The sequence below is a fragment of the Topomyia yanbarensis genome, unplaced genomic scaffold (assembly GCF_030247195.1).
Source record: "Topomyia yanbarensis strain Yona2022 unplaced genomic scaffold, ASM3024719v1 HiC_scaffold_57, whole genome shotgun sequence".
Taxonomy (NCBI): domain Eukaryota; kingdom Metazoa; phylum Arthropoda; class Insecta; order Diptera; family Culicidae; genus Topomyia; species Topomyia yanbarensis.
Window position 1 is genome coordinate 102,686 of NW_026683791.1, and position 14,281 is coordinate 116,966.

General features: G+C 37.5%; 1 protein-coding gene across 1 annotated transcript in view; it reads left to right on the forward strand.

Moving 5' to 3' along the window:
• Positions 1–217: 217 nt before the first annotated feature.
• LOC131695827 (uncharacterized) overlaps positions 218–14,281 on the forward strand; it is a gene marked incomplete at its 3' end in the record, with an annotated part of 42,889 nt that continues 28,825 nt past the window's right edge. The window contains exon 1 of the mRNA XM_058984366.1: positions 218–1,194. Coding sequence (XP_058840349.1) covers positions 1,056–1,194 — 139 coding nt within the window. The remainder of the gene's footprint in view (positions 1,195–14,281) is intronic.

Sequence of the window (14,281 nt, forward strand, 5' to 3'; positions counted from 1 at the left end):
TTATTCAGACGTGTGGTTTTCAATGTTTTCGTTCGTATATGATCAACTATGTAGCAGCATATCCATAGAACCGATACCAGTGAGAGCATAGAACATTAACGGGAGAACGATTGACGGACGAAGAGAGCATATTCGGTACGCGTTTGCGTGAATTTCGGTGGTATGAATTCTGCTTTGTGTTACACTTGCTGTTGCTGCTTCTGGATGCACACGTTCTGCTAGCGTCAGTCAGTTGCCCGCGAGCAGTGAAATGTATTAGACCGCTGGTCGACGAGTAATATCAGTGCACTGTGTGCGACCTGTTACGGAATTGACTTTTCCTTCGGTGGGTGGGAGAGGTGCTTCCGTGGAGTAGTGGATTCTCTAAGGATAACCGCATATTTTCTCTACCGTTCTCGTACTAAAGCTGCTGTCATAGAACGGGGGTGGAAACTGATTCATTCTGCTGCAGATAGGAAAATAATCTCGTATCAGTGAAAATGTGGATAAAGAGGAAAGCGCGCGCTTGTGGGTATCATTGTGCGAGATGAAATTCAACCAGATGTAATAGGTGAAAAAAGGAAATATAATATTCAGTACAGTGAACATCCCGGAGTGTAGCGAAAAGGAAATTGTACCATAGTGTTTTAACCTTCAACATGCTTCTGAGCAAGCAGGAAGGATGCAAAATAATATGTGGCTAAATTGATGTGATAGAAAATCTTACATATTACAACGGAAGTCTGCAGTGTTAAGAGATAGTGTTGAAAACAAATAAATACTAAAGTGCTGGGTCAACATAAGGAAACATGTGTCATTTCGCAACATTACTATCTGCCGCTGCGGATTCTCACTGGCTGCAACGAATATGTTGCGCAGAAATTCAGTACAAGAGAGCAGTGGTGCGAATTTAGGTTAATTTGATAGTAGTGTCACCTGATAATCAAAAGGCGAAGATACCCAAGGTTGAATCAAATCTTCCCCGTTTTTGTTCAGCCTGTTTGAGCAAGTTGCAATTCGTTAGTGTTTTCTTTTGCATTTATTTATTCACTAATTTATTTATTTATATAAAATATATGTACACAAAAATTGCAATCATGACCACAATGCTACTAGCGGGAAAGTCCTCGGTTTACCTACTGGCGTTAATCGTGGAACTTAATCTTCTAATGATGGCCAATTGTGGCACACTTGGAGGACTTGTGGCTCCCATAGGTGAGTTGTTTTGTGGCTACTGTTACAGATAGAATTAATGGGAGTTTATTTTACAATTCAATGCAATAGTCTTTTCCATACCAAAGATGGGTTTGGCAGGTTGCGTTATTTACTATTCTGTGGTACTTTGGTAAAAAGTTGTTTGCATTTCGCTCCTTCAATATGCTTATATTTTAAAAGTAATGATGTTAACCGTACTAGATGATTCATAGAAAAACACGCGTAGGGATTTGATGTCTGCTTGCAGTACTGATGATCTGACGTACGGTTGGTCATATGCAATAATATGAAACTACACTGTGAGGTCGTGCATCACTTAGTAAGTCATTGGTCGGGCTTGTCGCTTTCTTATCACTCGAATATCTTTGAGAACATCTGGGTAGAGGATCTTTTAAATGAAATTGATACCTTCTCTCTTTATTGCGACATCTTTGTCACCGTCTTTGTACCCAAGGATTTTAATCGTCAGACGAATAAGAGTACGCGGCGTTAGGTATAGGTGCGTTAGACATACATGCGTTTGGCATAATGAATAGCTTGTTTTACTATAAGAATTTCAACCTAATTCTCTTTTTTTCGGGTTTCACGAACCTACGTTATACAACACCATTCCCTCGTAGAGTTTTTACGAGAGATAGCAAAATAAACAATACTACGCAAGGTATTTTACATAGGTAGATTTTTATTCTATTTGTTGCCCGTACTATTGCAAAGAGAGGGCTAGATGCTTTTCTCATTTGTGATCAGTTTTGGTTCAATCACATTTCAAACCGATTACATGGATCACTGACAGACTTGCAATCAAGTACACTAGATTACAGAATTTCTTAACTCAGTAAGCTGGTGATCATTTACAATGTAAAATCGTGTGCTGAATTCGAAAATGAAATCCAAAAAATTTACAGTAAAACAGTTTTCGAGTTAGACTAAAAAATGAATTTCACCTTTAAAATAAAAAGTACGTTTAGTAAAATCCATATATTTTCGGTTATAGAGCTTCCATACAAAATATAATTACGATAAATTAAAGGTGAATGAATGTACTTTTGGTCGTCTGAACATTTTGTTTTAGTGTGACTAATGGTTCTGATGTTAGTTACGAGTTTGTTAATCTTTTCTCTTAATTTTTCCTCATTTTGAAGGAAATATAAATGTTTGGTCAAGATTTTGGGCAAGATGAAGCAATTCTAAAAATCACATTTTTAGTGGAACGTAAAACCTTCTAAAAACCAATGAAAGTAAGCCCTTATCAGTTTAAATCGGATGAAAATTGTGTAAACTATTCTGTTGAAACTGTTGAAAACTACAGAGGAATCTCGCTGCTGAACTGCCTAGCTAAAGTTCTGGAAAAGTTTGTGTACAATGCGATGTACGCTGCTTCTTCCAACATAATCGACGAACGACAACACGGATTTATGAAAAAACGCTCCGCCACTTCGAACTTGATGACGTACACGAGCCTTCTAGTTCCAGCTGTAGAGAAGCGTCAACAAGTGGACGCTATATATTTTGATTTCGCAAAAGCATTCGACAAGGTGCCCCACAACATTGCTGTTTTGAAGCTGGAGCGACTAGGCTTTCCTGAGTGGGTTACCAGATGGCTGCATTCTTACATCTCACAACGATCTGCCTTCGTTAGAATTGGCACTACATGCTCAAGCGCATTCGTAACACCAACCGGTGTGCCTCAAGGAAGTCATCTAGGGCCACTGGTCTTTCTCTTATTCATCAACGACCTCAGCACCCGCATCAACTCTAAAAAACTGCTCTAATGCTGATGATCTGAAAATCTTTCGTTCAATTGCTTCAGCACTCGATTTTGCTTTGCTCCAAGACGATATAGCCAATATAGAGGAATGGTGTTTGCTGAACGGTATGCAGATCAACATTGATAAATGTAAGATGACAATTTTCGGACGCTCGGCAAATATAAGGCGTTGCGAATATACTCTTCAAGCCTGTGTCATCGAGCGGGTGGGTTCTATCCGTGACCTGGGAGTGTTATTCGACAGAAAACTTCGTTTCGCCGACCACATCACTGCAACAACGGCGAAGGCTTTTGCAACATTGGGTTTTCTAAAACGGAACGCTGTCGATTTTGTGGATTTTTTGGAGTATGCTGTACATGTATGGGCGCCATACAACGCCGTTCAAAGTAGCCGACTGGAGCGCGTTCAAGGATTTTTTTTATGCGATTTGCTCTCAGAAAATTGCCTTGGAACGACCCTATCCGTCTTCCGCCGTATAATAATAGATGCATGTTGCTAAATTTGCCAACGCTGGAGTCTCGCCCCACATTCTTGCAAAGAATGTTCATTTTCGATATGTTGTCGAACAATATTGACTGTCCCGACATTCTCTCAAGGATTCATTTATTTGTTCCCCCTCGTGATATAAGGCATCGTCCGCTTCTGTGGATTCCCAGGCACCACACAGCATATGGCCAGAACAATCCGCTAGACAGATGTTGTAGCAGATTCAACGAAACTGTTTTAGTTTATGACTTCCATACCACTAAATCTAATTATAAGTTAGCAATTAGAAATTTTTAACATTGACACTAGCAATAGCATTAAGTGTAATCTGTACGATATATATCGAAGATGTAATAAATAAATAAATAAATTTTTGGTGGAATGGAAATTTTTGAGTTTCTCGGGGTCAACTTATTAAACCCAATTTTTCTTGGGTTTGTTTCGTAATATATGAGGGATTTTCTGTTAGAACTCTGTAAAATAAATAAAATGAAGAATTTTGAGAGAATTTAATCTGGGGTAATATTCGATCTCGTTTTTGTAAACTGCACTCTCTATAATGCCCTATGGTAAACTTATGACTGCGCAAAAGGTTAAATGCTCTCACTAGTTTCACAAATGGTGACTTGCTCCTTTTTTCGACACGTTTTGTTCTACTAATAATTTATTTTACGTTAATCAAACGTCTAGAAGTTTGTATTTTCTACGATGTACCTATTTGACTCTACTGGCCCACAAAACTTCAATATACTAGAATGCATGCCATAAGACTTCTAAGTGTAATTGGAAAATGTTCTACGTTCTTCAAATCATTCTGAAGTTTAGACTTTGAGGTTTTAAACGTAAAATAAGTCGTGTTCGATATCGCACATAATTTGAAAATACGAACTCAAATAGATGTTCTAGTAGGGAAAATAAATTATTGGTTTTACAATACTTGACGTATGCATTGGTATGTAGTATCACATATATACTTAGGGATTCGTAAAGTTTGTATTAACATTGTACAAAACATAGTTGAGCACTTATAGTTTGAGACGTGGTGTCCGGCGCATACCCAGACAACGTGATCGATATCGTGATAACCTTCATTACAAGCGCACCGACTACTCTCTGTGAGCCCATTAGAAGAGAGCTATTTTCTGTATGACACGTGTCAGTATTGCATACTAATCATTCGATGATTTATCCCTTCACTGCGCCTGAAATTATTATTATCAGAAGACTGGAATCATTTGGATAAACGAGGTCGTATGATACTCCAGATCAAATTTTCTCAAATTCTTTATTTTATTTGTTCAACACAGTTCCAACAGAGAAACCCTAACGTTTTATAAAATAAGCATTAGAAAAAAAAATGGGTTAGAGACGGTTCAATAAGTTAAACCAGAGAAACTCAAAAATTATCATTTCATAAAAAATTGAATAACTTTCACAATTTTCAATCGATTCAAACTAGCAAGGGCTTATTTTCATTGGTTATAAATTTCACTAAAAATATAATTTTTAAAATTGTTTAATTTTTTCCAAAATCTTGACCAAAAATCTTTAAAAAATGAGAAAAAATATAAAAACTCGTAAATATCTTCTGAAACATTAGTCATGTCAAAACAAAATTTTCAGACGACCGAAAGTGCATGCAATAACTTTTAATTTAACATTATTATATTTCATATTGATGCGCTATAAACGAAAATATATGGGTTTGACTAAACGCACTTTTTTCTTCAAAGGTGAAATCTACTTTTTCACTCTAACCCGAAAACTGTTGTACTGGGATTCGAGTGTGTGTCTTCGTTGCGAGCGGTTGACTCTCGTAGAGCTCTCTTCGAGTCAGTTAATTTTCATCATTTTCGGCACAGTTTACTGCCTCCCGGTGTGTGAATAACGGTGCAATTTAACGATTATACAAAGTGAAGTGGCTTATAAAAGCATTTTTCGGTATATTTTGGACTGACGCGAGTGGTAACAATTTATGAAAATCGAATTCCGGCAAATGAAAAAAATCTTTTCCTCGCATTACGGGCCGTCAATTCCCGATGCAAGGACAATAAAAGTGCACAGAAAACAGCTAGAAACACAGTGTACATTCTAAAAATAGTGAAAAATGGTTTTTCAGAGAAAAAATTCGATCCGAAAAGTGAAAAAATACGGCAATAAGAATAATTGGCATATTCAAATAATTGGCGTTTCACCGGCGACTAGCGACTACCAGGTGTCGCCCCAAAATTCTTCGCCCGAATAATAGGTGGCAAACCAGCCGCTTGGTGCTCAGCTATTTTCGTCCGCGTCCCTTGTCACCTATTTTTATTGGGTGTTTCATCGGCGGTGCCATCTTTGAAAATGAGCCGCCTTGGATATTAAACTGTTTTTTGCGTTCTTGTTTTGTTGCAAATTAGTAGAGGTTTTGATTCTTTTATATTCGGGATTGCAGATATTTTGTCGCATGTAAATTTTGGGTGTACGTTGATGTGATGGCACTGTAAGGAAACACGTATCCGCCTGTCGGCCAACTTTTCTTATGGCTGTGCAAACTAATTTCTATGTTTGTTTGGGGTTTGTTTTACCAAGGGGGAATTGATCCAGAGAGCATTCATTGTGCATAGAGAAAGCACATGGCCTTATTTAAGTGAAATGATCACTTCAATCATATATAAGGTTTGAGAATTGACAATTCGCGAGAGGGATCGGGGACCGCTTGGCAATTACCTGCAATTATGTCAGCACGAAGAATAACTGTTTTGCTGTCATTGGTATGTATTGTGTATGTATGTAGCTTTCAAATTTCTCATGCCTCCATGCGAGTCTAGGTCTATTGCTGACATTTGGTCCTTAGACCGGCGACGACTGGATGCTGTCGGCCTTATGCCGATAGTGGCAGAATGAGAGGGCGCGAACGGATCTAGCCGAGAAGACAATACCGTAAAAATGAATAGTTGTTCAGAGGTCGGCTCCTATGGAACTTTGATTTGACTGGTATCGATGATCCCGGGTCAATACGTACTGAAAATTCGCCGCGTTTGTTTTAATGAATGTAATTTCAAGTTCCGCTATTGGTAACAAGCCCGTACATCAGGTTAAAGATCCTCTGTATTTCCGTTTAATGTTCGATATAATCGTTCGTATACGTGTCTTTCACAAGCAATCCGATATGGAAAATAGGGAATACTTTCGTTGATTTATAACATGTCGAGCTATCATAACTCTTTGTCTGTATAACGTGTTATCACTCGGTAGTTTGCAATCCAAAAATATATCGTAGAGAAGGAATAGCGAAATTAGTCTAAAAAATGCCGCAATAAATAGTGATCCGGCCCATTACGCAGATAAGATTAGCTTTTCTAGGCAATACTCCCACGATCGGCTGTGTGGAGTTGAAATTGTTTTTGTTTAGAAAACATAGGATACTCTCGCCTATGCTACCCAGAGAGAACCGAAAAATAAACAAGATCTTCTTTTTCGAGTGATCGTGTTCTCGAAAACTAACTAAACTACTACCTAATAAACTATGCTTTACGGGTCGCATCAATTGCTTGGAGCGAATCCTAGACTCTATTCCCTTTCAAACCATCAACTCCGCGACATCTATGGAAGAGTCTGATGAATTTGATTCATCATCGTCGCGTAATTCAATATTATTAAAAAATATAAGCTGTGCTCCTTATAGCCGGCTATCCGGAGTTCAAGTTGCTTATTTTGCTAATCGTATTAATACAACAAATGATAAATTTCCCAAATTCTCGGCAGCCCAGAGCAATTATTACATGATAACGCTACTGGCACAATTACTAAAAACTCTCCACTTCCCGTGATACATGTGGAGATGCAGAGGATTCCTCGGTTTCTAGTAGCAACATGTATCGGACTAGCATTCCTTCCTTTCCCAGAAGATCTGCATTCGGACGTGGCCGGCGTCGGTATTGATCAGCATGCAGGGATCAGTATAGATTGCACAATATGGCTCATCGTGTTATTCCCAAGCATGTTGTTCCAATGAACAATTGGTTCTGGTCAATAACGGAGTAGCAACTACGGGCGATCTCTTATGCTTATGCTTATGCTTATAGCTTCATGTCTAAGGTGACCAACTCTGACGAAAAAATCAGTACACTATTCTGCAACGAAGCGCTATCGTTCACCACGGTCAGACACACAGTCCGCAAGGTGTACAGAGTTTTTCGTCAGAGTTGATCAGCTTACTGATACCCAATCAAACTCACATTAACCACTTTTTAACATCTTCGGCGGAACCGAAGGCTTCCGGTAAGTGGTCAAGTTCCTAAATTGAATGCACATTTGCTTCTCAAAAATGTCTTACTCGATTTTTTTTCAAATTTAGTCTCAAATGAAAGCCACAACATCCCTATTGATTGCTATTAAATTCCATTAAAATCGAAGTTCTGGTTCCTCCCGATCAGAATGAAATAACAAGATTATAACAGAATGTCGTAAAATACTGTGTTAAAAACTTGGTCTCGTTAGTAGTTAAAATAACAGAAAATTATAACAAGTTACAGAGCGAGATATAGTTTTGAAATTTTTTTGTTATGAGTTTCTGATCGGGCTGTGTTACGAGTTGAAGTATGCGGTCACATGCCATACAAATCCTTTTAATCATTATTATGATGCAAAATTAATTGAGATGAGTTCTAAAATGCTTGAAATTGTTAGTCCTAATCACTAATCCCAAATCAAAGTCTCTGTGACCACTTTGGGAACCTTCGAGGATTCCGGAAGATCCGAAGAGCTGTTCAAGTTCTCAAATTAGAGTCACACCTGTTTTTCATATATTGCTGAATCGACTCTCACAATTTTAGTCCTAAATGAAGGGTATAATAGTGGGTGGAGGGTATAGTAGTCATTGTCTTAAATGAAGGGTATAGTATTTCTTATTTTTTCATACACCCACTCCCACATGCCTACATAAGCAAAAAGATAACATTTGACTACCGTCAACTTCAAAGCGGTATAATTAAAAATGCCGAAAGGGCAGTATGAGTAATAATCAATTCTAGTTCTATATTGAAACATTTATTATAAAATGAAACACTGTAGAACATGCACTAAGTTCATTGTTTTAGTGTCAAACTAGAACCAGTTTAATTACACTGTATTTCATTTGAATTATCATTAATCTATTAATAAATACTCAATCTCAATATTGTTCACCTAAGCTCATTAGTACATTATTAAAAATTTAAATGGAAAATGAAACTTCATATTTCGTGGAAGAACTGAATATTTCCTTTGGCGAACGTGGGCTTCTTCATCACAGTCCTCAATATGGAGCTACTCGTTTTGAATATATTTTCTAGGCAACTTATTTTTGCTAGATGCATCAGCTAAATAATGCCAATCAGCTAGTGAGATAATTGCTTAATTGAAATAATAGATTAGTTTAAAAGTATAGCAAAGAGCATGTTTTAATGAGGAGGGAGGGAGCAGGAGAGTAAGCTAAAACGTGAGTAGAAAGTTGTGATAGATTAAAATCCAACCCGAAATATTTCACGCTCTTGAAAAAGCTACTTTTTAATGTCACCGTGGTTGTGTCCTGTACACAACCCTTAAATTTTTCATTTCTTCGTCCCGCACGAGTAGCAATTGATTCACTAGTTAGTTCTTTTCAACAAATTAGTTTCGTCGTTCTATCGTTCGAAATAGCGGCATCCCTAACTATATAACCCCAAAAATCGTTCTGTCAAAGTTTAGAGTACAATTCAATATTAATCGCTGCCATATGTGCTTCCACATGACGATAAATTGGGTGTTGAGCCAATTTTCACCCTATTCCTTTAATCGTCCTACTTATTTAAAGACTGGTTAGAGCAGCTTTTGCCATCGCTGTTCAATGCATTAGTTCAAATCGCAAGGTAAATATTGGAGCATTCCAGCAATTATCTAATCAGCGTGGCACTCTCCCAAATAGGGTCAAAATGCGCTCATAATTCTACATATACTATCGATATCGGAGTGTGTGATATGTGTGCAAGGGCTAACATGAACGCATCGAGCTACGACGTAGGGGAGCTGGTTTCGGTTGAACGCATTTGCAATTGACCCAAACGAACATACAGGTACATACAAATACTTTATACAACATGTTGCGAATCTGCATATCCTTCTGATGTCTGCATAAACAAATATGGGGAGAGATTTGTCCACTTCCCATGGCCACAACAGGTATCGTCAATATTGATACAAGAAAAAGAGACGTCCGAAAAGCAATGCAAATGGGTCAACGGCGTTGACCCTTTAGAAATACATGAAGGGGAAGTGTGTCTAAGATGGACATGTCCTCAGTTATGAAATAAAACATGTTTAAGATGGTTTGGCCAATACAACTGTCATTGAATGTATTCAAAAGCTTCTGAACCACACCTATAATACCTATTGAGGTAGCTTCCAGAGTATTGCCAGAAGCAAAACAAAAATTGCAGCCATGAGTTCTCCTGTCTTTCTTTGATTCTTTGTTGTTTGCGCTGTTCCCATTTATGGAGGACACGGATACATACTACCTCCTGTTTGCGCCACCGTATCTCTACAAAATTCCGTATATATCTAATTAAATGACGGGAAAGTTGTGAATTTATTGGAATCAATAATAACAATTCTATTTGACTATAATGCATATCTGAACAAATTTATTTTCATGTGCACAATACAAATAATAATGGTACTGAAAATATCTTACAACACCGTAAAAAAGATTTCAAACCTTCAGGTGTCTATCATAAGCACAGTTCCCCTACACATGTATCAAAAAAACCTTGATCGTTCGAATCTAAAACGGAAACGAAACGAAAGATTAATAGCACGCAGCATCCTTCAACGGTGAAACAGAGGATTCATTTTTGGGTTCTCTCATTGGCTCGAATATATAGATGCGGAGATTTATCGGAAGTATGCATTGGTTGTTTATTCGAAATGCGGAGGAAGCTAGGGATTAATATTGTTTTCACATGGCCTTTCTAGGGCCAAGCGTTTTGGAAAGAAAACCAGCCAGGCGATTCGTCCATCTATTATTTAGCCACAATAAAGCAGCATTCAATTGTATCAGGAAAATTATTACTTGGTTCGCGGATGTAATATGGATACAGTAACTGTTGCAGTTTGCGTGGGTATTTTTTAGAAATAAAGTGAGCTGTACATATATGAATTTTCATTATTCAAAATTTTCACATTAATTAGATAAGACAAGTTTTTAATCAAAATTCTATTGTATTGTTATATTAAATAAGGCAAGGATTCTATTTTGGCTCTGTTAGAGAGAATATTTATTTCGTTAATTATATTGGTCGATTCCTGTAAATTGAGATCAATCTCGTTGCTTCGTTCTCAAGAAACAATATAATAACAGAAATTGTTTGAGAATTGTGACATACTTGTGTCGGACTTGCGTTACGTTGTTACAATGATTTTGGCGAATTGTATACTGCCTTCATCATGCCTGACTGCTGATTATTATTATTTATTTATATTTATTATTTACTTTACATTCATCGGACAACTAGGTCTACATGAAGAACTTAAGACTATACACTATCCCAAACAAAATTTGGTCAAGTTATATATCGTTTCAGTCTGTTTTTGAAAACATCAATTGTTTCTGCAAAAGAAAGGCAAAATGGACATAGTAACTATTAAAAATAACACATTTTTCCCTAATTGGTTCGTTTTGGCCGTATTCAGTACGCTGAAAATCAAGTAGCAGAAACTCTCTCGATCTGAACTTTCTAGTTGGCACGTTGATGTTAGTATGCGCCAGAATATAGCTTGAATCAATAGATCCGGTTGGAACCTTTCCAATAAATACAGCTCGACTAATGCTCCTTCTTTTGACCAATGTGTCCATGTTGAGCAAACGATAACGATCTTCATAGGGCGTTAATTCTGTTGGATTCTGTTCTGTATAAATTTTCTTTGTACTGCTTCTATTCTGCTGCTCCAGATTTCGGTGTAAGGGCTCTAAACTACAGCCGTTCGAATAGACCGTTCGAGTGAAAATAAAGCACTCTCAAGCAATACGGATCACGAAATTCGTTGGCAACTCTAAAAATGAACCCGAGATTCCTGTTAGCTTTTGTCACGATACTGGAGTAATCCAATTTGTATCCAACAGTATTCCAACTACACGGTCGTTCTGCACAGCATTTCACCGGACACGTTGTAGTCCCAAACAATTGGATTCTCCTTCCGAGTGAAAGTGATCACGGTGCATTTCGACACACTGAGTATCAGCAAATTGTTTGTGCATCATTCTTCGAAAAGATCTATGTACCTCTGTACCTCCAAAGAGTCTTGAACTGATCTGACTATATGAAAAATTTTCAGATCATCGGCGTAAATTAACCTGCAACCTGGAGGAATCATGGAGGAATAACGTAGCAGACATCATTGAAAAATATGGAAAAAACAGCGGGTCGAGGTTGCTACCTTGTGGTACGCCGGACGTATTTGCGAAGCAGTATGATTCATTGAATTCCAATTTCACAGATAGGGAGCGGGATGTGAGATACGGCTTCAGCCAATCCACATAATTGGAAGCCATACCAAGTCGTTCCACTTTTGCTAATAGTAACGTGTGGTCGACGCAATCGAACGCTGCTTCGAGGTCTTTATATACGGTGTCAACTTGTGAACCTTCCTCCATATTTCTAATGCAGAATGAAGTAAATTGAGCCAAGTTTGTGTTGGTTGATCTTCCTGGAAAGAAACCATGCTGATCTACGCAAATGTACTGTTTAGCAGAATTGAACAGTCGATCGTCGACTAGGATCTCCAACAGTTTTAAGCCGATAAGAGTTACTTAGGAAATGGAAAGTAGGAATTCATGTCAGTTCGATCCATATTGAAACCTCAACAGCGTGATAGCCATCATTGCAGCCGCCCTTGTATTCATCTTTTACGACTAAGGATAAAGGATAAGTCGGATGGGAATAATATGTGTCGTATAAGGTATATGATTAGTTCTAAACAAGCGATGAGACCTCCTGGCCGTTGATTCCTGATGCCGGAAACTGAAAGTTTATATCTAAGATTAAGATCGCGTGAAATGTTATAAATTAAGGAAAACATTTCCTATTCTTCAAATCGGATTATTTGTAAAATACGCGTATACGGGCGATAATAACGTCTATTGAAAGAAAAAACAAGGTATTGGTAATCTGATGCACGGGTTTGTTAGCACTAAAGGAACATAAAATTAGATTCATAAATGCATACGAGCCGAATTTTCAGTATCTATCGACCCGTGATCATGGATACTAGTTAGATTAAAGTCGTATAGGGACTGTTGTCCGATCAACTATTCATTTTTACGATAGTGTTTTCAAGCCTACATCAGTTCGCAGCTTCTAATTTTGCTACTATCGGCAGAAGGCTAATAGCACTCAGTTGTCACCGGTCTAAGAACCAAATGTCATCAATAGACGTAGACTCGCATGGAAGTAAGAGATAGTAGACTTGTGAGAACTATATTATCTCACCATTTGACAACCATGGCATATTTTTGTTTGATTTTAACGAACACTCTAACCTAGTGCCCCAATCATTTCAGCCGATGAACAAGAGTGTGAATTTCGCAGGCGTTTTAGTTGTACTAAAACTTATAAGTCTTATAATAAGCGTAGGAAACTTTTTCTGCTTTGCAAGGCCCTCTGTTTCGTTTAAATAGCAGCAGGTGGTTCTAATTTTATTTAGAGCTGAAATGGAGCATTTTAACGGTTCGAGATAGAGCTTGACTGCTTGCAATGTAAAATTTCATTGCAGACAGTAATGCTAGACAAATTTGCTCTATCTTTCATACGTTCCATTCCAAAAAAATCCAAAAGAAAGCTTTAAAGTGTTCCTTAAAAACAGTTTTATTCATATACGTTTCGTATTTTTTACAATACGATAAAGTTACCTTTAGACATCTTCATAACATTAACACAAATAATACATGCAATCTATTGACCTCATTCAGGTGAGAAAATGAGGAAGTGGCAAATGATGTGAAATATCATGAAACCGCGTTGTTGAAAAAACATTTTTTTCAGTAGCTGCGTCTGGCTTTGTACTTGCGAATGATTTCTTTGGTGTTTTCGTCATCGCAAGAGTGTGGAATCGAAGTTGTGCATTCCGGTTCACGTGGTTGCTTATTTTACGCTTCGGAGAATATTTTTTGTATTATTTTTTCTTCTCTTTTCCGATCATGTTTTTTCGATTATCTACTTCAATAACACCTTAAATTATTATATTGTTCACTGACGCGAAATATCTGATGCACTTTCATTCATGACGAGAACATAATGTTTTCAATGGAACCTTGAATTGCTGTATTGATTTTGTTGACTATTTTCGGCAAATTTGAGACTAAGAGAAACGAAAGCAATGAAATTGAAAGACGGATAGGTATTCTAGAGCGAATCAATTCGAAACTTAGAACCGAAAACTAGGACTAGGCAGGCTCATATGGGCATGATCGATAGGAAATGTGAAGAGTCTTTTGCCTTCTGCTAAGTAGGAGTTGGGCGTTGCATCCAAGTCTACCGCATGGTCATTCATAGAACCTTGAATTGTTTAGAGGCTGATCAAATACTGGCGCCATCTTGAAGAGATGCAATTGTGTTCTTTATGTCCTTTTCACTTCGTTTTGATGTTTTTGGCATGAAATTACGCACAATTTTCCTGTCAAAATAATTCTAATTTACATTTTATCGAGGCCCTTAGCGTTTGTTTCATGTTAATATCCGTAACTTCGTAAACTCGTGTCCAGCATTAATTTTTACATAAGAAAAACTCATTTGACATTTATTTACATTGCACAGTGGTCCAGATCGCTAATTTAGGAG